This window comes from Erythrolamprus reginae, chromosome 2 (assembly GCF_031021105.1).
Source record: "Erythrolamprus reginae isolate rEryReg1 chromosome 2, rEryReg1.hap1, whole genome shotgun sequence".
NCBI classification, from domain to species: domain Eukaryota; kingdom Metazoa; phylum Chordata; class Lepidosauria; order Squamata; family Dipsadidae; genus Erythrolamprus; species Erythrolamprus reginae.
This window is the reverse complement of record NC_091951.1, coordinates 319,753,212-319,777,415: the sequence shown is the minus strand read 5'-3', so window position 1 is coordinate 319,777,415 and position 24,204 is coordinate 319,753,212. Positions and strand designations below refer to the sequence as shown.

At 38.7% G+C, this 24,204-nt stretch overlaps 1 protein-coding gene across 2 annotated transcripts in view; it reads left to right on the top strand.

Annotated features, from left to right (window-relative positions):
* The first annotated feature begins 1,180 nt into the window (after window positions 1-1,180).
* Window positions 1,181-24,204, top strand: part of CWC27 (CWC27 spliceosome associated cyclophilin) — a 132,518-nt gene continuing 109,494 nt past the window's right edge. For both annotated transcript variants that reach the window (XM_070743289.1, XM_070743288.1), the window contains exons 1-10: window positions 1,181-1,917; window positions 4,244-4,340; window positions 5,635-5,747; window positions 6,628-6,771; window positions 9,330-9,428; window positions 12,893-12,996; window positions 14,491-14,560; window positions 15,616-15,695; window positions 16,216-16,249; window positions 20,637-20,791. In XM_070743289.1, the coding sequence (XP_070599390.1) occupies window positions 1,876-1,917; window positions 4,244-4,340; window positions 5,635-5,747; window positions 6,628-6,771; window positions 9,330-9,428; window positions 12,893-12,996; window positions 14,491-14,560; window positions 15,616-15,695; window positions 16,216-16,249; window positions 20,637-20,791 (938 nt within the window). In that variant the 5' untranslated portion in view covers window positions 1,181-1,875. The remainder of the gene's footprint in view (window positions 1,918-4,243; window positions 4,341-5,634; window positions 5,748-6,627; window positions 6,772-9,329; window positions 9,429-12,892; window positions 12,997-14,490; window positions 14,561-15,615; window positions 15,696-16,215; window positions 16,250-20,636; window positions 20,792-24,204) is intronic.

Here is a 24,204-nt window from a genome sequence, read left to right as displayed (position 1 = left end):
TTGAAAGGTACTTTGGTGCTCTCTGAGCTTTCTTGTTTACTATTAGTAGTAGTGCACTTATTTACTAGTAGTGCAGACTTATTTGCTAAGTCTGCATTGCTATTATTACTAGTTTTTCCCTACCACCCATCTCCTCTCACTTATGACTGTATGACTAACTTGTTGCTTGTATCCTTAAGATTTTTATTAATATTGTTTTCTGATTGCTTATTTGACTCCTATGACATTAAATGTTGCACCTCATGAGTCTTGATAAATATATATTTTCTTTTATGTACACTTGTGTGTCCAATCACACTTGACCAATACAGAATTCTATTCTATTGCTTTCTTGGCAGACGTTTCATTACCCAAACTAGGTAATGTCACCAGTGCTAAGTCGCCAGCACTGATGAGGTTATCAAGTTTAGGTAATGAAACATCTGCAAGAAAACAACACAAACTCAGCACTAAGGACCTTTCATTTCAACCCTGATTTACAAATACTCTCCTTAATTGGCATCTCAGATCTTGCTAAAGCTAGCTGAACTATAAGCAGCTGTTTTTGCCCTCAGCTTATTCTGCTTTTGAGCCAGGAGAACACCAGATTCAAAATAGTAGCCAAAGGAGGGTCGACCAAGACCAACAGAGCATCCTTCTTTGGGGAGGGAGCTATGGAGGAATACTGGGAATTTATTGCACCTAATGCATCAGGCACCCAATAATCTCCACTCGATTCCCAACGCTGGAAATGTGCAGTTGTGGGTGCATCCTAGTGAGTACATGGTAGATTCTCTTGGCATTTGTCTTTAGTGGGTGGTGATGGTATTTTCTTATGTGCTGAACAACTCTTAAGCACTCAATGCAAGAAAAGTAAGAAACAATTTAAATTGATCTAGAATAGATGCAATAGAATTCTTTATTGGTGAAGTGTGATTGGGCACAAGGAAGTTTGGTGCATATGTTCTCAGTGTACATAGAAGAAAATATACATTTGTCAAGAATCATGAGATTCGACACTTAATGATTGTCATAGGGGTCAAATAAGCAATCAGGAAACAATCAATATTAATTAAAAAAATTAAGAATACAGTACAAGCAACAAGTTAGTCATAGATAGGGAACATAACTGCTTAAGACGAGCAAACCCTTAACCCCAAAGGTGCTTTTTCAAAAGGCAAGACGTTTCGCTTCCCATTCCGCGTCCATTCAAATTCAGTTCAGAACTTCTTGTATGAAAAGCGAAAAGTCTCTAAGAAAACTGTCCTGCTGCCTTTTGGAAAAAAAAACCACCTGTGGGACAACCATGGTCCGGATGACCGAGAATCTCCATAGAGACTTTAAGTGACTTAGAAACCGAATCCTCCGACGGTGCTTGAAGATTTTTGTCCCTCCGAAGGCTTTGCTCTTCCTTCCCTTCAGTTCAGACGGCGTGGGACACGCACATTAATTCAGAAAGGCGGCTCACGTCCGCATTTCGCGGAGGAAGGGGGAACAAAATAGTTAGAGCAACGTTTCTAGTCGGAAGATAATAGACCGAGCACGACGGGTCATACTACTCGCTATGATCTGAAGAGGGAGACCCTCCTAATACGGCGAGAAATTTGGTCATACCAAACTCCACTCATTCGCAGTTAGCTCGTCAACGTTCCCTGAAAAGCCGGGGAAATTTATCTTTCTCTTCTTGAACAGAACATCATAAGCCAGACTTCCCTTGGTGGCGCTATGTTCTGTCTCCCCCCCCCAGCTAGAAATGAGTTATTCCATGACCCAACATGGCAGGGGAATGATTCCCGCTGGGGTCCCAAATAGTAATTGACGAGCTTTCTCGTCCGCCGGGTGAATGTTAAGGGTGACATATTCTCCCAGCGCGACTGCTGTGCGGAAGTTTTCACCATGAGCAATATTTACATCCAAGAACCGCCAACCAACGGCAAGGTGAGAGGCCGTCCGCTCATCTAAGGAAGAGGTCGGATATACCCCGCGCTTAATTACTGCTGCAGGTTGAGTGGGAAGCACTGAAGTGCTTCAATTTGTAGCGAATGTAGGAACTTAATATGCGATGTGACTTAAAGTGAAATGAATTGTATTAAATGACCTGCTCGTTGCCCGAGTACACCTCGGTTGGAAAAGGGTGGCTGTTTTCTTTTATATTTTCTTTTATGTACACAGAGCATTTGCATCAATGACAAATTTATTTATTTTATTTATTTATTATTTAGATTTGTATGCCGCCCCTCTCCGCGGACTCGGGGCGGCTCACAGCAAAATATAACAATCATAACATAAATTTCCTTGTGGGTCCAATCACACTTGGCCAATAAAGAATTCTATTATATTCTATTCAGTATTTAAGACAGGTTGAATTCAATGGGGTTTATTATAGAATATGAATGTAAAGAATTTAGATCAAAATATTCCCCAAGGAATCACTGTTCGGGTAATAGCTGGGATAGGGCTTTATGCATATAAAGCAACCTTTTTATTTCCAACAAAAGCCTGAAAAAGGTTTTAATTAAGTTATGTGACCAAATAATGAAATCCTCAAAGCACTTGAAAGAAATTTGCAAATGCCATCGTACTATTCCTTTTTAAAGTAAATACTCTAATGAAAAGAATAGAAAAGCCGCCCTGAATCCATAAGGAGTTGGGCAGATTATAACTTTAATAAATAAATAAATTTGATAAATAAATAAATTTGATAGAAAAGGAGCTATAAGAAATAGTAAGCATCAGATGAGCTCATTGACCTCTGTTACTCATCAGTGCTTTGGTTAAGTTAGGCTTTCACATACTGCTTCTGAAATTACAGTCTTAGAGTTGGTTACCTGTGGCCCTTGCAATATTTTCTGCACATGATAAAGATAGTAAGAAGTACTATGGGCACATTTTGAGTAATACAGAAATGCTACCCTGGGTGTGTCTCAGGTCTTTGTTTAGAATTTTAGGGTTCACTGCTAACATTTAAATACAGATAACACTGGCATTTTAGCATGGCATGTATGTCTCCTTTTGAAATTTAGGAAAGCATGCTTTTCTTTTGAGACAAAGAGATTTATTGACGTGCAAAACTAGCTTTTTCAGGGAAAGGATGTGACTAATCCAACAATGAGGCTGTATTCTGAAGTTCTTGATCAGTCTTAAGAAACAAGCCCACAAATGCAAAATATTTGATGTGATAAAACTCTCACATCTAACAAAAATAAAGGTTTTATTGCACATCAATGATTTTTTTGCTTGATTTGTTACTTTCTAATATATCTGTTATACTGTATATCAAAAGTATATACAACCTGTATCCCAGGGATGTCAAACTTGGGGCCCGCGGACCAGATGCATCATGTGCTGGCCCCTCCCCTGCATGGTTTAGCGAAGGGGGGGAAATCCCAATACATCCCATGATGCCACCGTGATGATGCGAGTTTGACACCCTTGCTGTATTCTATATAAAGACTTGACCCCCTCTCCTGTTAATAAACACTTTTTTGCTTTGCTTGTAGAACTTGTTCATGTTGTCAGGGTGTAAAAAATAGTTGTTAATTTGCTTCTGGATCAAATTCAAGACCATGTAATATCAATAGGAGATGTCATTGGTTATTCTTGTGATTGCTTGTTTTTATTCTGAAAAGCAGAACTTTTTTCATGCAACTGAAAAACGTTCTATGTCTTTGCTAAGAATGTAGCAAAATGGTCTAGTCTAGAGAGTTTATGGACAGACTTTCTATATAATTTCTGAAATATTGCTCAGGTTCTACTTCCTAAACAACTGTTTTAAACAGAGATATGACATAATTTCTTGTAATTGTATGGGGCAGCATGCAGATCCAATTAAGTAAGGAAGGAACGAACGAACGAACGAACGAAGGAAGGAAGGAAAGAAGGAAAGAAAGAGAAAGAAAGAAATCAAACTATTTATAAAAACTTTCTTCTCCAACTTTTTGGCTGTCAAACAAACTACTCAAACCAGCAAAGAAAAAAACTCTTACAATAAAGTTATAGAGATATAGGTCCAATTCTTACTATATTTGTGTACTGTATACAAGAGAGTGCATTACTAGCTACTGCTTTATTAGCAATGTCTGCTTTATTGCTTCCATATTATTTTCTGTTAATTAATTATTTTGCTGTTGATTGTGTTATATCACATTCTGGAGGACATGTAGTTAATGAATGCTTCAGAAGACGTAATTATGTACTGAGACTAATTAAAAAATTATTGAGACATGTAATGATCAAATAATCATACATTAAATCTATTCTGTAGGTATTATTGAAAACAACAGCTGGAGATATTGATATTGAATTATGGTCAAAAGAAGCTCCCAAAGCTTGTCGGAATTTTGTTCAGCTTTGTATGGAAGGTAATAATAAAGAAAAATACAGTAGCTCCTAATATGATAGAACAAGAACAATAATAAATTTAATAATAAATACCAGTAATGTAATAAAATAAAATATAGTTCCTATACAATTAAAAGTATTCAATTTCAATATGTCTGCTTAATTCTCAAACTACTTTAAATAGAAATACAAGCTTTGTTTAAAAGAAACAGCAAACATCTGCAGTACTCCCACTTAGGGAAGTATTCTTAGCCCTTTCGATGATCAGACTTGGAACAGCTTCTTGCATACTTTATAGTTGAGAGAAGCAGCGGTAGTTTTGCTCTGTGTGTGCTCCCTTCCTCAAAAGTGTGTAGCAAGTGAGATAATGTCATCTTTCTATCAGACGCTCTGCTCTTTACCAGACGATTCAATAGAGAGATGTTTTTGATTCACCTCTTTTCTCTACAAAATTCCGTACAAGTGATTGAAGATCTATTTCTTAGGTCAGGGATGGCAAATCTATGGCATGTATGCCACCATGCCATAGATGAGCATGCAAGCTCAGATCTGGTGGGCATGCATGCACCAGCCAACTGATTTTTGGGCCTTCTGTGCTCACTGGGAGTTGGAAAACTGGCTGTTTCTAGCCTCTGGATGGGGTGGGGAAGGCCTATTTTTTGCTCTCACCAAGCTCCAGTGCCTTTCTAGGAACCTGGGCTCAGCGGAAATCACCCTCCCCCCCCCTGAAGTCCTCTGGATGCCGGAAATGGTCCATTTGCTGACTCCTGGAAGTTGGGGAAAAGGCCACTTCTGGCCTCTGGAGGACCTTAGAGGTGGGAAAGGGTGTTTTTGCTCTCCCCAGCTCTTAGAAAGGCTCTGAAGCCTGGATAGAGCAAAAAACCCAATGATTTCTAGTCCAATCAAGGCAGGATCTACTGGTCTGGTGACATCATTCCTTCTTCTGGCCAGGTGGGAGAACGCCCTTTGTTCCCAAGATAAATTGTTTTATTTTGACTACATAACCCCAGCTATCCCTAATCCCCACCCCCACCCCATCCCTCAGCTCCAGTATGGCAGTACTATAGCTCTAAGATGGCCAGCTTCAGGATTGACATTCATTCTTGTTTTTTTTAAAAAATTTTTTTACAAATGAGTAATTCAGAAAACTGCATATTTTACAACAAGTTCTTTAACTCTTCCTATACATAAATTAATTCCATGTTGACATTCCCTCTGAAATAAATACACACAAATACAAAGTAAACCTCGCACCAGTGAAAATGTTGCTATAATTTCCTATAAAGTGACTTAACACTTGTTTTCCCCCCCCAGGCTATTATGACAACACCATATTCCATAGGGTTGTACCTGAATTTATAATACAAGGTGGTGATCCAACTGGTACTGGCTCAGGAGGAGAATCCATCTATGGAGCCCCTTTCAAGGTAAGCCTCTGCTTGATCTCCTTGTTTTTTGTATGTTCCTTTTGTTGCTATACAAGCATGGCTCTTTTACAATTCATCCCCCTTTTCTCTCCCCCACCTTTGATTCCAGTGGTAGAAATTTGGACACAGGAGATGTGGGATATATTCTACTGGAATAGATAGAGCTTATATGACTAACTCTTGAAAATAGAGATCTGCTTTGGGGAGTATTAAAGGATGACTCTTTTTTAGGTTTTCCAAGAAATATGAGTTTATTCATAAAGACTTTAAACAAACAATTGTTATAAATAAAATGCAAGTAGGCCTCACAGCAGTTGGGACTGATAACTCCTTTGCTAAGCAATGCAGTTAATTTGGCAACTTGACTGTGTTAAGCTCAGTTGCTCAACAATTCAGCTCCATTAAGCATTATGGTTAATTGAGACATCAATTGACTGTGCCAGACTTAAGATGTCTGTTTCACTGCAGTCGTTAAGTAGACTATCATATGACTGAGATTTGCTACATTGCCAGCTTTCTCCACTGACTGTATTTGTTGGAATCTGGCTGTGAGCTTGCAAATGACGATTACCTGGCCATGATATGCTGTGACTATTATAAATATGTGTCTGTTACAAAGTGCCTGAATAATCATGTGACAGGATGCTATAATGATCGTATGTTCAAGGATTAATTAGATAACTACATTTTAAGTGCTGTATAAGTTTGAACCATCATTAAACAGGACAGTCATTAACTAAGGTATGCCAGTAGATTTGTTCAGATGTTGGTGGGAAATACGGCGTGCCTTTTGTTATCGTTTTAGATTTCATCCTATGTGCATCAATCTAAATGAATTGGAGGCAATTGTGCACTAATACTTCTTTGTCACAATTTACAGGATGAATTTCATTCACGGTTGCGTTTCATTCGACGAGGGCTCGTTGCCATGGCAAATTCTGAGCCTCATGACAATGGCAGCCAGTTCTTTTTCACTTTGGGGCGTGCGGATGAACTTAACAACAAACACACCATCTTTGGAAAGGTTTGGAAAACTTCTGCTCAAGTGATACTTATTTGTTCATATTGATATTATTATTATTTTATTTGTGAGAACTAAACAAAGTGACAAGAAAATCCTTTGGATAGGATATTTGATAAAAAATTATTGACAAACACAGACTGCAATATAAATAATTATGTCATAATGGGTAAAAAAAGTGTATAATCTAGTGCAGTGTTTTTCAACCAGTGTGCCGTGGCACACTAGTGTGCCGCGAGACATGGTCAGGTGTGCCGCGAAGCTCAGAGAAAGAAAACAAGAGAAAGAGCAAGAGAGAAAGAAAGAGCAAGAGAGAGAGAAAGAAAACAAGAGAGAAAGCAAGCAAGAGAGAGAAAGAAAGAGAGAGAGAGAGAGAACAAGAGAGAAAGAAAGCAAGAGAGAGAGAGAGAAAGAGAGGGAGGGAAGGTGGGAGAGAGAAAGAGAGCAATAAAGAGGAAAGAAGAGAGAAAGAAAGAGGGATGGAGAGAGAAAGAGAAAAAAGAGGAAGAGAGAGGGAGAGAGAAATAGAGCGAAAGGGAGGAAGAGATAATTTTTTTGTCCAAACTTTTTTTAGCCCCCCCCCCCTCAATGTGCCCCATGGTTTTGTAAATGTAAAAAATGTGCCGCGGCTCAAAAAAGGTTGAAAATCACTGATCTAGTGATGTGATAAGGTGTGGTAAAGTGATAAGTAGTAAGAATAGAAGGGAATAGGTTGCTGTTAGTTCTTTGCTTGGTAGATTACTTCCTGTTCAGATGAAGCAACCTTGTTACCCCTCCATGGTGAGAAAATTGATTAAAACTAATGGGATCAACCACCTTATGTATCTTAATGGATTCCAATTGGCACTTTCAGATTTTACAGCAATTTGGCAAGAAATTCTTTCAATCACCTGGTTAATCCCTGGCTGTGTGGGTGGCCAGATCATTCAACATGGCTACTTCAATTTTAAGGATTACCCTGGTTAACAAATGAATTCTCGCAGATAGAATACCAATAGAGATATGAATGTGACCAAACATTGATGAGAGCCCATGTTTAAACTTATACAGGGGCAGTACAGCAAAGCATTGGATTTCTTTCTTTACTTCGCAATAGGTATTCAATATTTTTATTTAACATAATCTGTTCCATACTGGAGAAGAGTGACCTTGGTAATCTGGTTAGAGGCCTTGAAAATATTTTATGCAACATATGCATAAATTCTCTCGTATTCATAGTAGTTTTGATTTGGCATGAATGAATAAATAAATAAATAAACAAACTATTAGCTAGGATTCACTGCAGTTTATTGATGCCAGGAAATGGACAAAATGCCCCTCAGGTAAATTGCACCATTTAGGGACTAAATCCATGCCCTTTCTAACGTCTTGTAAGGAATGAACTGGGGGGTTATCCATGTTCCATTCTGAGAAGTGGGAGGGAGGAACTGCTATTGATTTGATATTTTTAATTCTATGTTTTATGGGTTTGTTACTATTGTAATCAGAAGTTGTTTGGAATGTGCCAAAGTAAAAAGAATAATAAATACATACATTAATTTTTTTTAAATTGCTTTATTTTTCAGTGTATAAGATGCCCCCCCCCAAAGAAAAGTGGATGGAAATGTTTATGCCTCTTATATAACGAATGTTGCCTGAGCCCCACCCACTCGCCAGCCCCCATCCTTTGGCCTCTGCCTCACAGCAATTTGCCTCCGTGCAACAAACAGCAAACAGCCTGGTCAGCTTCTGCACAGCCTGATTTAACACAACCAAGTGATTGGTGGTTGGGTTTGCCCCCTGGAATACTGCCTATCAGCTGTTCCAGGCTGCGAGGATTGCCACTGCCCATTGTGGCCATCGCCGCCCATTGCCGCTACCGCCTATTTGCCTCTGCGTGCCCCAGTTTTGGCCTCTATGCGTCCAGCTCATTCCAGGTGGTAGGGATCGTCGCTGCCAACATCAAATGGGGCATGCAGAGGTCCAAAACGGTACATATGGAGGCTGAAAATGGGACGGGCAGAGGTGGCAATAGGTGGCAGCGATCCCCGCAGCCTGGAACAGCTGATAGGCGGTATTCAGGGAGGCAGATCCAACTGCCAATCGACTGCTTGTGCTAAATCAGGCTGAAACTGGCCTTGCTGTTTGCTACAAGGAGGCAAATTGCTGGGAGGCAGAGGCAGATTTTTTTTCTTGCTTTCCTCCCCAAAAGTTAGGTGCATCTTATGGTCCGGAGCGTCTTATAGTCCAAAAATATGGTAAAATGTATTTTGAAAATAATTTGTGAAAAAGTAGCTTTTAAAAATGAATTTAAGCACTGAATCCATTTCTCTTCTAGCTTTTCTAATGAATGATCTGGGTGGTTGCCCATGTTCCTTTCTGAGAAGTTGGGGGAGGAATTGCTGTTAATTTGATATTTTTAATTTTTACGTTCTAAGGGTTTCTTACTGTTGTAATCAGAAGTTGTTTGGAATGTATAAATAATAGCAATAAACTCATACACTGAGATTTTTAAATTAAAATGTGTTTTCAAAATAAGTTGTGAAAAAGTAGCTTTTAAAAGGATCCTTCTAATTTGGCAGATCACTGGAGACACTATATATAATATGTTACGACTTTCAGAAGTTGAAATTGGCCCGGATGAAAGACCAGCCAATCCATATAAAATAACAAGTACAGAGGTAGGAGTAAGTTTATTTATAGTAGACATAAATATACCTATCAGGGGATCTCTTATTTGGGGGAAAACAGGGTATGTATTTCTCTTGTCTCAATGCAATTAAAATGAAATGAAATATTTTCTTGCACTTGCTTCATTATTAGAAATAATTGAAAACAAAAATTGCATGCCATGAATATGTTAAAATAGTTGCCTAAGTGAAACCGATTGTGCTTACTTCAACTTTGCTTTGCTTTACAGACCTATAAAGGTAATCAATCCAGGGATAGGTTGTAAAGTTACTTTTTCACTACTGTTATAACTGCGAATAGTCACTAAAGCAAGGCAGTCAGTAAATAAGGACTACCTATAGTTAATAAAAAGCCAACAGCTATTATGATTTTTCTTACAACAAGAAAAAGCCATGAATAAAACTCTGGATTTTGTATATTTGATCACAGTTGCTTGCCCAAGGTGTTCAAATTATAGGTTCAGAGCTGATTAATTACATATCAATTATATCAAATTCTAGAAGATCTCATGAAGTTTCATGTAGAGTTGTGTACCTGAAAAAAGATTTGTGAATCTCTTCACATTTTCAATATTTCAATATTTCTGCATAAATATGATGTTAAAAGGTGTGATCTGTTCTTTACATAAGCTCTAAAACTAGATAATGAGAACCCAATTAAGCAAATGAGTTAAAAATACATTTGTTCCTTGATTTATTGAGGAAAATGATCCAAATTATCAATTCACATGAGTATGAGTCATATGACAATTAGAGTGTTTTCATCAATGGGATAATAATCAAGTTTGAGTTGGTAGGTTCTGCCTTATTAAAGAAACAGACTTCTGGGTATTCACTATCAAAATATAATCTTCACAAGTATGTGGAAGTATGTTATGGCTTGAACAAACAAGAATTCTGTGGATGTCTGAAAAACAAATTGTTGATGTTCACCAGGCTTGAAAAACCTATTTCCAAAGAGTGTGGACTTCACTAGTCCAAGATCAGGCAGATCATGTGCAGTTAGAAGCAATCAATGGCATTGTTACCTTTTCCAGGAGATCATTCAAGACCACACCAAGAACAAGATTTGTTATACTCTAGGAAATCTCAAAGAAGCCCAGTGTAATGTCTAAAGGCATTGGTGAATGTCTATGTTCAAGAAACCACCAATTCTGAAACAACACTGAACAACAATTCTGGTAGGGTTGGAAGGAGAAAGCCACTTCTATCTAAAAAGAACATTGTGCCCCATCTTCCGTTTGCAATACACCATCTAGATAAGTCAAAGGCTGTTGGAACAATATTCTGTGGACAGATTAGACCAAAGTAGACTTGTAGTTTGAATGAAAAGCCTTATGCTTGTTGAAACACAAACATTGCATTCCAGCATAATAATCTTCCCAGATTGATAAAATAAGATTGAAGCATGGTGTTGGGATCTTTGCTTTGCTATTAGGACCAGGAATGCTTTCCATCATTGATGGAACTATACATTCTAAATTATGTCAGCAAATTCAGGATAAACTGTATGTCTGTGAAAAGTTGAAGATCAAGAGAGGTCTGTTCCTTCTCATTCAGTTCTTCATAGGCTCTCCCATCCCCCCAGAGATCCCCTCCCCCACCCCATCAGCCCTCTTCTTCTCCAGCGGGCTACATATCTCACTCATGTCAAGCTGGGGGCCATAACCAGGGGCCCACCTGATTCTGTTTGCACACTCAGCAGGGAGGAGGGCTCCATCTCTTGCTCCTGGCTTTCTCAGTCTTCCAAATTCAGTCACTCCATCCACTCACTCTATCCAAATCATCCACATCCTCACACATATACCCAAGCACGCACACACCCTGAGGTAAGATATCAATATAAAAACCACAGCGAGTTAATGCAGGGACATGCAAAGAAAGCGTGTATGGCAGCCACCAAATCAGCCAGAGTTTGTCCTTTCTCTTTGGTGTCTTCGCCGTAACAGATGGTAGCTCTTAGGAGAAGTAATGTCCTCTGCATTTCCAGGGCTCTCCGTAGCCATTCGTCGCTCTCCCTCGTAATCCCAGCGACCGGTTAGGTCCCACAGAGTTGGCCTTCTCCGGGTCCCGTCGACGAAGCAATGTCGTCTGGCGGGACCCAGGAGAAGAGCCTTCTCTGTGGCGGCCCCGGTCCTCTGGAACCAGCTCCCCCCAGATATCAGAGTTGCCCCCACCCTCCTTGCCTTTCGCAAGCTCCTTAAAACCCACCTCTGTCGTCAGGCATGGGGGAATTGAAATTTCCCTTCCCCCTAGGCTTATAGAATTTATACATGGTATGCTTGTATGTATGAGTGGTTCTTTAATTTGGGTTTTTTTAGATTATTTTTAATATTAGATTTGTTTACATTGTCTTTTTATACTTTTGTTAGCCGCCCCGAGTCTTCGGAGAGAGGCGGCATACAAATCTAATAAATGAATGAATGAATGATATTTGATCTGTAGCTCTCCGTGGTGTGATGAGAAGCTTTGAGAGAGTCAATAATATAGATGCCAATAGTAAGTCCCCCAATGAAGATGCCGATGCCCCAAGGTCCCTCTCCCCCAAAACAGTCCGCTGCTTTCCTGAGCGGAGCCCCACAGCAAAGTGCTGCTAAAGCCAAAAATATTGGCCTTGTTGTCCTGTTTCCTCCTGCTAGCCGCTGCAGCGGCAATAGTAATAGGGTTGGCAGCAGTTGGAACTGTGATCAAAACCTCATTGGGGGGGGGCAGACCATATCGGTTGTTTGGGCATTGAGTCGAGCTGGCCAGGTGGGAGGCTGTGAAAAAACCTGCCGCCTCAGAGGAAACTGCTGCTGGTAGTAGTAATGCTGGTTGGGCAGATTGCTGTTCTTCCGCGGTAAAGTGTCAGGCTACGGGTCAATGCCACACAGAATGTGAGACATACCAAGAGACAGTAAGTTGATATCCCCTCATCTTTAAGATTACTGGCCCCTGATGAGCACCTGTACCTGACTGAGCTTCTACTCCCTGCTTCCTTGCTGTTTGAGCTATCACGACATCAAAGCCGCCATCATAATGAACGACTATTTTCCCGCTTCCCAATTCGGAGTTCCAAAGTCCACAGTCTTCGCGACGGGCAATTATCTTTCACCATGATTTTTGCATGTATAATGAGGTATAATGATTTTGGTTCATTTATTTAATTGGTTCTCTTTATCTAGTTTTAGGACCTTTGTGAAGAACAAATCACCATTTAGGTCATGTAACTATTTTGTTTTTAAACTGATGGATAGTTCAAACATTTGTTTGATTTCCAATAAAAACTGGCGTATAACTATTCTGGCCTTTGTTAGATAAGGCTAATGTATACAAGCTTCAATTAAGCTAAATTTAATAAGTTATGTCCAGCAAGCCTAGTCACGCCTCATCACCATGCAGTGTTTGGATGCTTATGAAATATTATTTTTCAGAATAGAAGATTTTAAAAGATTAACAAAACATGTTTGTTTTAGGTTTTATTTAATCCTTTTGATGATATAATTCCAAGGACGACTAAAAAGCTGAAGAATGAGAAACCAGTAGAAGAAGTTGAGAAGGCAAAACCAAAGGGTACAAAGTAAGAATAGCATATTTGTTTATTTGCTGCAAACTCAGTTATAATTTTCTACATAAAGATTAGGATTTGATTCATTTATTTATTTATTTATTTTATTTATTAAATTTGTATGCCGCCCCTCTCCGCAGACTCGGGGCAGCTCACAACAGCAACAGAAAATAATATATAATACAAATTCAATAATTAGAAAGCTAAAAACCCATAATTTAAAAAAAAATGCACACAACATACCATACATAAACAGTATAGTCCTGGGGAAGATATTTCAGTTCCCCCATGCCTGACGGCAGAGGTGGGTTTTAAGGGTTTGCAAAAGGCAAGGAGGGTGGGGGCAGTTCTAATCTCAGGGGGGGGGCCTGGTTCCAGAGGGTCAGGGCCGCCACAGAGAAGGCTCTTCCCCTGGGACCCGCCAAACGACATTGTTTAGTCGACGGGACCCGAAGAAGGCCAACTCTGTGGAACCTAATCGGTCGCTGGGATTCCTACGGCAGAAGGCGGTCCCGGAGATATTCTGGTCCGATGCCATGAAGGGCTTTATAGGTCAAGACCAACACTTTGAATTGTGACTGGAAATTGATCGGCAACCAATGCAGACTGCGGAGTGTTGGTGTAACATGGGCATACCTTGGGAAGCCCTTGATTGCTCTCGCAGCTGCATTCTGCACGATCTGAAGTTTCCGAACACTTTTCAAAGGTAGCCCCATGTAGAGAGCATTACAGTAGTCGAACCTCGAGGTGATGAGGGCATGAGTGACTGTGAGCAGTGACTCCCGGTCCAGATAGGGCCACAACTGGTGCACCAGGCGAACTTGGGCAAACGTCCCCCTCGCCACAGCTGAAAGATGGTTCTCTAATGTGAGCTGTGGATCGAGGAGGACGCCCAAGTTGTGCACACTCTCTGAGGGGGTCAATAATTCCCCCCCAGGGTTATGGATGGACAGATGGAATTGTCCTTGGGAGGCAGAACCCACAGCCACTCCGTCTTATCCGGGTTGAGTTTGAGTCTGTTGACACCCATCCAGACCCCAACAGCCTCCAGACACTGGCACATCACTTCCACTGCTTCATTGACTGGACATGGGGTGGAGATGTACAACTGGGTATCATCTGCGTACTGATGATACCTCACCCCATGCCTCTGGATGATTTCACCCAACGGTTTCATGTAGATATTGAATAGCAGGGGGGAGAGACGCCTTGGCACTGAATTATATACAAGTAATAATTGTGTAAGAGAATCCAGTTGTATTCTTTCTTGAATGGAACATTGCAGCCTGAATGCACCTCAAACTGCATTCTAGGGAAGATTTTAAGAATACTTGATAAAGTGCAGCAAGAAGAAAATCCTATTGCAGAGGTTGGCTATGATTATATGAGATTTCCACAGGAAAATTAAATACTGTAGACTTTTGAAGTGGCAATAATGCTCAAAAAAATTCTGGGGTTTTATGTGTTCAACTGTTAAATGAAGGTACTTCTTTTTTGTGTTTGAAGAAATTTTAACCTGCTTTCATTTGGAGAAGAAGCTGAGGAGGAAGAAGTAGAAGTCAACAGAGTTAGTCAGGTATCATTTCAAACTAACCACATAGCATGCTTCTGTGAATCTCTTTAATTTTCAGCAGATTTGCTTATTGAATTTTTATTAGTAAACTGAATATAAACTCAGGCACCAGACTGTGGATTTAGATAAAATAATAATAAATAAATAAAATGATATATCTTGAGGGTATACTAGTCTTACTAGTAGAAATTATACAGATCTTGCACTAAATTCTTGCACTAAAACATAGTACATTGTGCGTAATAGCAATTATTTCTCTGAAAGTTTGCAGATGTATAGACCTTCAGCCAAAAGTAAAAAGATGAGATGATTGTAGCGAGATTTGTGTTATTTGTATTAAATGTCTTTGCTGTCCCTTAATATCTTACCAGAGCTTAGGTTTCTTCTTGGACCTAGCAATTGTTCTGAGAAATTTAGGTGCTAGAACAGCCAGGAGTGTTTTTTAAGGATGGTGTTTTTTAGGATGGTGGTTTCCAGATTAGTTGTTTTTAAGTTGCTTTTTGTTAGGCTTTCTTTGAAAATTGTCTAGCAAATCAAATTGGTATAGGATATAACTGCCAGGCTATTCATAGAGATAAAATAACTGGTTCCTGCTTATTTTCAATAAACAATTGAAAGTAAATAAAGAAATTGAAAGTCCTGATTACAATTATAAGCACAAAATAATCTGACATATGGTATCCTGAAGGTTATTTTTCTTACATAAAACTCTCAATATATCTATGTGCATTATAGGATAAAGGCTTTTTGATTCTTTCTTATTTCTCTAAAATCCAGGGAGTTTAAAGTCAAATGACCATTTTGATAATGGGGGTAGATCTTCCTGCAGAATAAACCTATTTCCCCTTTGTAACAGATACAGATAGCAGATCTTCATAATTTTATTCGAATGAACATGTGCAATCGACACATATATAGCAGTGTAATTTTAATAATTAGGATATTGTTTAATGTCTTTTTATGAGTAGCAATGCTCTGTTTTCATGGAGAAATGTACAAAAGTCAAGAATTTTTTTTCATAAACCCATCATTTAATTCTTTTTTTAAAAAAAAATTAGAGCATGAAAGGAAAAAGCAAAAGTAGCCATGATTTACTGAAAGATGATCCACACCTGAGTTCTGTTCCTGCCATTGACAGGTAAATAATCTGTGACTAATTCAGAAATCATTCTCTTTGTCTGGAAGTGTAGGATCTCTATTGGGACAATAGAATATATTAAATATGTGAAATTTGGCCTATTCGTTACTGCTTTACAAATCAACTTTCTCTCACATATTTTAGTACTGTAGTTTTCAGAATTCCCAGATAGCAAGGACCTTAGCCCTGTTTGAATTTCTTTACACTTAGCGAGGGCTAGGGTTAAAATTAGGAAGGACTATCCTACATTATTAGGCAATTTCATATATGCAAAACATTTCTTGAGGTTATCATGCAGCTCCGATTGCAACTCTTGTGCTAAGACAGCTCCTTTAAACATATCTGATACTTATAAAATAGTAATCATATTGCCATTGTTTCTGCTGGAAAAAATAATGAGTTGGGCTAAAGGGTACACTGAGCATAATCCTCTAATTTAAACCAAAATATTAATTTAGATTAACTTTATTTTAGAATGTGCGTTATCAAACAATTACTTACATGATGCATTTTCTTTCAGTGAAAAAGCAAATGAAAGTGATAGTTCAGATAAGGTAAGATCTTTACCTCTGCTATAATAACTATGGGGTTAGTGTCTTATTATCACTACACATCTGGTTACTGTGTCAGTTGCAGCTGAAACCTTGGTAGTATTTAATTGTCCTGTTAACAAAAAGGTTTCCCTAAACTAAATAGGGTAGGGAAATCTTTCCTGCCTTATTAGTTCAGTTATATATTTCAGATACAGTGGTACCTCTACTTAAGAACTTAATTTGTTTCGTGACCAGGTTCTTAAGTAGAAAAGTTTGTAAGTAGAAGCAATTTTTCCCATAGGAATCAATATAAAAGCAAATGATGCGTGCTAACCCATTAGGAAAGAAATAAAAGCTCGGAATTTGGGTGGGAGGAGGAGGAAGAAGAGGAGGAGGAGGACAGTCGCTGCCTATGGCGAAGGGAGCATTTCTTTTCTCTGAGTGCTGGCAGAGGTTTATTCCCTCTCCAAGCTCCCAGAGAAAGGAAAATGCGTCGTTCGCTCTGGACTGCCAAAGCCTCCTTAAGCACCACTGAAAGGCTCCTCTGGCAGCCCAGAAAAACCCAAGATGGCCGGGATTACCGGGGGAAAGGCAGGAAACTGGCCGGGCCTTCGTGCCGCTCTCAAATTTTTCCGAGCTCGGGTTCTTAAGTAGAAAATGCTTCTTAAGAAGAGGCAAAAAAATCTTGAACACCCAGTTCTTATCTCGAAAAGTTCTTAAGTAGAGGCGTTCTTAAGTCGAGGTACCACTGTATTTGTATGTTGCCAGCAAGATATGATGTAGCTTTTTGTGAGTAAACAATAAAACACACAATATCATCACAAATATAGCCAATCTTTTCAATCCCAACTAGCAGTTGTCACTCCCATCACCTCTTGTGTTGAAAGGTTTTTGGAATAGCATCATCTAAATGCTCTTCTGAAATGACCATGCAGAGGGGGTCTGATTTTGGAGGGTAAGTTGTTCCAAAGACATTTAACAGAGAAGGCGTTTCATGGGCCCCCGTGTTCTTCATATATTGAATGCAGAAATGATTCTGCACCATGTCCTTCTCATTAACCTGTACTGGCTAATTAGATTCGGTATGGAACAAATATACCATATTTTTGGACTATACGACAGGCCGGAGTATAAGATGCACCTTGGATTTTGGGGAAGAAAATAAGAAAAAAAAACCCTGCCTTCCAGCATCTATCTGGCTAACATCCTTAACAAACAGCTTAGAACAGGTATATTAACCTTGCAAAGCTCCATTTGAGAGGTTGTTTTCAGTCTTCAAAGTTCCATTTGATTGTTTTCAGCCTTGCAAAGCTCCATTTCAGAGGCTGCTTTCTCGGCTTTGCAAAGTTTCATTTGAGACATTGTTTTTTTCAGCTTTGCAAAGTTCCATTTGAAAGGCTGTTATTAGCCTTGCAAAGCTCCATTTGTGATATTGATTTCAGCCTTGCAAAGCTTGTTTTCAGAGGCTTGTTTTTCAGCTTTGCAAAGCTCCATTTGAGAGGCTGGATGGGGCTACACTCGGTGTATAAGACGCACCCAGATTTTCACCTTCTTTTAGGAGGGAAATCTTATACTCTGAAAAATACGGTAGTTGTCTCTGAGGTAATGAAAATCTAAGTTTAAAGAGCTTTTTGAGTAATAATTGTCACCTTGAATTGTTCCCAGAAGCTTTCTGGATTTGGAATCAGAAGGCTCTTGCACAGCAGTACCTCTGTCTTGTTCAGATTCATCATAAGTCTGTTCCTTCTCATCCAGTTCTTCATAGGCTAGGTGCACTAGTACCTGGTTCCCACCACTGGCTTACATCCTCCGTCAGTTTAATCTTATCTAGTCCCTCACTGATTTGCACTGAACTCATCTTTATCCAGGATATTTTGCAATTGACTTTCTCAACAACCTTTCCCCCAAAAGAAGATTAGATAAGGGAAATGGTTCTCCAAAACAACTGGGTTAAAGGATGAATGAATTCTTGGTGGGCCAACATTGCCCACTTAGAACCAGTAATATAACTTTCTTGTAAAGGAGCCATTCAACATTTTAGTTGGGGGACTAACTAACGCAGATTGCAGGGGAAGGAGCTGCGAAATGGGGATGCCATTTTTTTATTTTTATTTTATTTATTTATTGGATTTGTATGCCGCCCCTCTCCGCAGACTCGGGGCGGCTAACAACAGTAGTACAAAACAGCATGTAAATCCAATACTAAAACTAATACTAAAACAATTGAAAAACCCTTATTTGTAAAACCAAACATACATACATACAAACAAACAAACAAACATGCCATGCATAAATTATAAAGGCCTAGGGGGAAAGAATACCTCAGTTCCCCCATGCCTGATGGCAGAAGTGGGTTTTAAGGAGCTTACGAAAGGCGAAGAGGGTGAGGGCAATTCTAATCTCTGGGGGGAGTTGGTTCCAGAGGGCCGGGGCCGCCACAGAGAAGGCTCTTCCCCTGGGGCCCGCCAAACGACATTGTTTTGTTGACGGGACAAGGAGAAGGCCCACTCTTTGGGACCTAACCGGTCGCTGGGATTCGTGCAGCAGAACAGCCCAGATTTTTATAACTATGCCAATTTTGTGATGGGAGGGCTGTCTTTAATAATTCAACCAAGCAAGTGATGCCAACCATGTGATTTCTTTGATTCCAAAAGTATAAATACTTAATGAAGGAATATACTGTTGATTTTCAGCATGCAAAAGCTATATTTATTCTTGCCACCCATCATTGTTCCTAGGTTCTAACTAAACATCCTTAGATCGTATCGCTAAACTACCTTGTATAAAAGCTTCGGTATCGTCTGGTAGGAGTTGTCCTCTAAGCTGACCTATTTCATTTCCTGTCATGGAATGCAAGATTGATCTCATCCTTCCAAGATAGTTAGACAGGAAACAGGACCAGATGAATTAATTCTACTTTATTGTAAACTTACACTAACAGAATCTCGCAAATCGGATAGTACTAATCTCCCACCATCTCTTTTACAGTCTTATAAGTTGGGGAAGTTCCTGTGTGACTTACTTTCTCAGTAGTTGTGCAGCTGTGGGCTATGCCCTCTTATCTGATCATTCCCTAGACAGCACCGCTTCCCCCTCCCCTCTCATGTGAGATCATTCCCACAAAGCATTAAAGTGCTTCCACCTAGACATTGCTGTTTGAGACTAGAGGCATTCCAGGATCAGGAATTTTAAGTTGCCATCTATGATGTTTTTATGCTATATTTGAAGATAAAATATACAGTGATAACTTGTCTTACAAACTTAATTGGTTCTGGGACAAGGTTCTTAAGGTGAAAAGTTTGTAAGATGGAACAATGTTTCCCATAGGAATCAATGGAAAAGCGATTAATGCGTGCAAGCCCAAAATTCACCACTTTTGCCAGCCGAAGCGCTCGTTTTTGCGCTGCTGGGATTCCCCTGAGGTTCCCCTCCATAGGAAACCCCACCTCTGGACTTCTGTGTTTTTGCGATGCTGCAGGGAAATCCCAGCAAGGGAATCCCAGCATCGCAAAAACAAGTGCTTCGCTGGCAATGGAAGTCCGGAGGTGGGGTTTCCCATGGAGGGGAACCTCAGAAAAATCCCAGCAGTGCAAAAATGGGTGCTTCTCTGGCAACAGAAGTCCGGAGGCGGGGCATCCCAGCGGCGGCAGTGGATTTGTAAGGTGAAAATAGTTTGTAAGAACAGGCAAAAAAATCTTAAACCCCGGGTTTGTATCTCGAAAAGTTTGTATGACGAGGCGTTTGTAAGACGAGGTATCACTGTATTTGCATCACTTGTTTTTGCACTGATTAATGTCTGGTATTAAAATTTAAAATGTTCTTGGTAGGTGAATTCATATAGTAACTGCAACACATGAGCAAAATCACTTGACTTTCTTGCCGTTTGAGAATCCACAAGTAAAGAAATGTAATTTCTTTAAGAAATGATAGCTCTTTCGATACAGAAATGCATCTTTCAGTTCCAAAAGATGCATTGCTATATCCAAAGAACTATCATTTCTAAAAGACATTATGTTTCTTTGCTTGTGGATTCTCAAACGGCAAGAAAGTCAAGTGAATTTGCTCATGTGTTGCAGTTACTGTTTGCCCACAGCATAATAACTGTGCAGGAAAGCCGTGTTATAATATACTTTTTAGATGTCACTTCTGACAGTGACAACACAGCATCTTGAGCATTTTTATCCATTGTGCAAAAAACATATTCCATTTAGATTCAAACCTAATTATTTGAGAGAGGAAAAAGCCCATTTTTTATTTTTTGGGACCTTTCATATCTCTCTATATAACTTCTCTTTTAGAAATATGCTTTTCTCATGCATTGGTCACAAAAAAGAATCTTTTTTGGATTGAAACCGAGCAGTTCAGACGTGTAAACTAAAATGTATGAATGTCTCAACAACTTGCCCAGGAAGAAGAGGAGGGATATTGTGATGAAAATGATGGTCTTGATAATGAAGAAAAGGATCAGATGAAAAAAAGAGTTATGCAGAAACTAAAGAAAAATATTGATGTACCTGTTAAAAAAACAACAGAAGGGGAGCAGAAACAGAAGAGTAGTCGTAGGTGAGTAATGCATACCTTGAATTAACTGAGAGGGTAAGTTTCTAAAGGAAACTTTCAAACATATTATAGTTGTCATTTTAAATAAAATGTGATAATGTATCTAAGATTTATGTATAGATAATGTTTCTAGGGGAAGGACCTTCTCGGTGGCAGCTCCAACCCTCTGGAATCAATCCCCCCCCCCCGAGATTTGTACTGTCCCCACTCTCCTGGTCTTCCGGAAGGTTTTAAAAACTCACCTTTGCCGGCAGGCTTGGGGCCGTTGAACTCCAACATTTGCTCTGGACATTATAGCATGATTGAGATGTGAATTAATGTAGTTTCATAAGTTTATGATCTCGGTTTTAGATTGGTTTTAAATTTTATAACTTTTATAATTGGACTTCAGAATTGTTGTTTTGTATTATTTATATGTTGTGAGCCGCCATGAGTCTTCGGAGAATAGCGGCATATAAATCCAATTAATAAATAATAAATAAATAATAAATTTTCATAATTATTTTAAGAGGTCCATTTTGTCACCAACTATAAATTTTAAAATGTTTAAATAAATATTGAACATCAAAATGAAGCATAGTCTTGTTTTATGTTATAACATTGAATAATGTGTTAGAGTCTACTCAGCAATTGTCAGACATGGGAAATGGAAAAAACAATTTCAAGATAAAATCAAAACACATGTGAATGGCATGTTCTGAAGTGATGGCATTGGAAAAGCTGATTCAATTTTCTGTTGATTTTTGTGAATCAAAGTATGTGGCAAGTCATAATATGAATAGAATTTTGATGGCAGGTTTTTGTTAAATGTCTGATAGCTATCAAAACTTTTAAAGTTAAATAATCAAAGACAATTTGGAAAGTTAAATACATTATTGAAGTAAAACTTCATATGTGAAGTAGTATTGCCTTTATAGCAACTCTGACCTAATTTTTATGTTCATTTGCAAAAAATTCTCATTTAGTGCTTTACACATGAGTCTTGTTTGTTGAGAATTGGGATTCTAGTGAGATAGCGAAACTTACTTTTTAGGTAATAGAAGAGAACACAAAAATAAATGATAAATATGTGACCATTTAGTTTTACAGTGTTCCCTCGATTTTCGCGGGTTCGAACTTCGCGAATAGCCTATACCACAGTTTTTCAAAAAAATATTAATTAAAAAATACTTTGCGGGTTTTTTTCTATACCACGGTTTTTTTCTGCCCGATGACATCATACGTCACCGCCAAACTAATAATTTTTGCAAATAAATAACAAAAAAAATAATTATTGTTAATAAATAATTATGTTTATAAATATCAGGATCACTAAGTGTCTTATTCAACGGTGAATACCAGTAATAATGATGAGTAAATGGTGGTTAAGGGAATGGGAAATGGTAATTTATGGGTTTAAAGTGTTAAGGGATGGCTTGTGATACTGTCCATAGCCAAAAATGGTGTATTTACTTCCGCATCTCTACTTCGAGGAAATTCGACTTTCACGGGCGGTCTCGGAACGCATCCCCCGGGAAAATCGAGGGAACACTGTATATACTGGTCTGCAAAGAAACAGATTGAATCGTGGCTTTTTCTCCAGGAGGATGCTTTACTTGCATTCTAGATTGAAGAGACTGGACTTTCATGACTTTGGACTGGACTTTGATTAATCTTTACAAAATAAATATTTTTTTAAAAGTTCCTGTTTCAAATCCACCTCTTGCATCCCTCTTATACCTGATGTCATAGAATTATAGCATTGAAAGTGAGCTTGAAGATCTTCTGGTCCAAACCCTTCCTTGCCCAGGCGAGAATTCCTGAAGTCCCTCTTGAACAAATCTTTGGTTGTCCAATCATTTCTCCTCAATTAAGAGATCACACGCTCTCACCCCCCCAAAAATGTGGCAAAGATAATTTTGTTTCCTGTCAAACCACGTGTCTTTTAGTTGTAGAGACCTAAGGTTTTTTGCCATCATAAAACAAATTTTGTAGGTATTCATAAAATATACATTTAAAATGATTTGAGTATGGAAAAATATTAGAACATGAAATTAGAATCTTCTTTTTTAAGTACGTACTGTAATCACCTATCACAGCTTTTAGTTGGATTGTTGACCTGTAGATGGCGCTCACGTGTCATGTATTTCTGGACAGGCACTGGCTTCATTTTTTAAAATTTTGGTTTAATTAATTTAAATTATTTTTACTGATTGCTGATATAACAGTCTCAACCTTAAAGATGTAACAATAGAGGCATGCTAATTATGAGTCATAGATGGCAGAATAAAGAATAAACCTTTTTTATAATTTATAAAAATTGTAAAGCTATACGGTCATTCTACAGAGGAAAACAAAATGCAGTAAACATATGATCATTAATTATGGCATAATCAAACTGTAATGATTGAAATAATTAATGAGTTTTAGTTGATAGTAGATTAGAATTAGTTTTTAATTAAACTGAGACAGCAGATTATTTAGAAGCGATTTTCATTTGCACGCCTCGGTAAAAGAAGCATTTGAATAATTATTGTTTCTTTATTCAGTATTTCAATATGCCTTTTTCATTTGTGGTAATTCTTGTTGAAATGTATACACTATATTGTATACACTATATTCCCCAAGTATGCCCATGTCACACCAACACTCCGCAGTCTGCATTGGTTGCCGATCAATTTCCGGTCGCAGTTCAAAGTGTTGGTTATGACCTATAAAGCCCTTCATGGCACTGGACCAGAATATCTCTGGGATTGCCTTCTGCCGCACGAATCTCAGCAACCGATTAGGTCCCACAGAGTTGGCCTTCTCCAGGTCCCATCGACTAAACAATGTGGTTTGGCAGGTCCCAGGGGAAGAGCCTTCTCTGTGGCGGCCCCGACCCTCTGGAACCAGCTTCCCCTGAAGATTAGAACTGCCCCCACCCTCCTTGCCTTCCGTAAACTCCTCAAAACCCACCTTTGCCGTCAGGCATGGGGGAATTGAGATATCTCCCCCGGGCCTATACAATTTATGTATTGTATATTTGTATGTATGTCTGCTTAATAATGGGGTTTTTAAATGTTTTTAAATTATTAGATTTGTTATGAATTGTTCTATTGCTGCTTTGAGCCGCCCCAAGTCTACAGAGAAGGGGCGGCATACAAATCTAATAAATAAATAAATAAATATTACATATTTTAAGAGTGGTTATAATTTTTATAGTGGACAGCTAAGACGAAGTATTGTTTTGTTTGAACATCACTATATTAAATCCTTTCTAAAACGGATTTTATTTTTGTTGGAAAAATGAAGCTATGATTAATTAATTAAATTAATAACTAATTAAATTACATTTAATTTGTTGATGCTATATTTTGCAGAAAATTGAGCCAGCAAATGCTGCAGCTTTTTTATAGATTGTTGTATTCATACCCATTGCCTAGGAAACACACAAG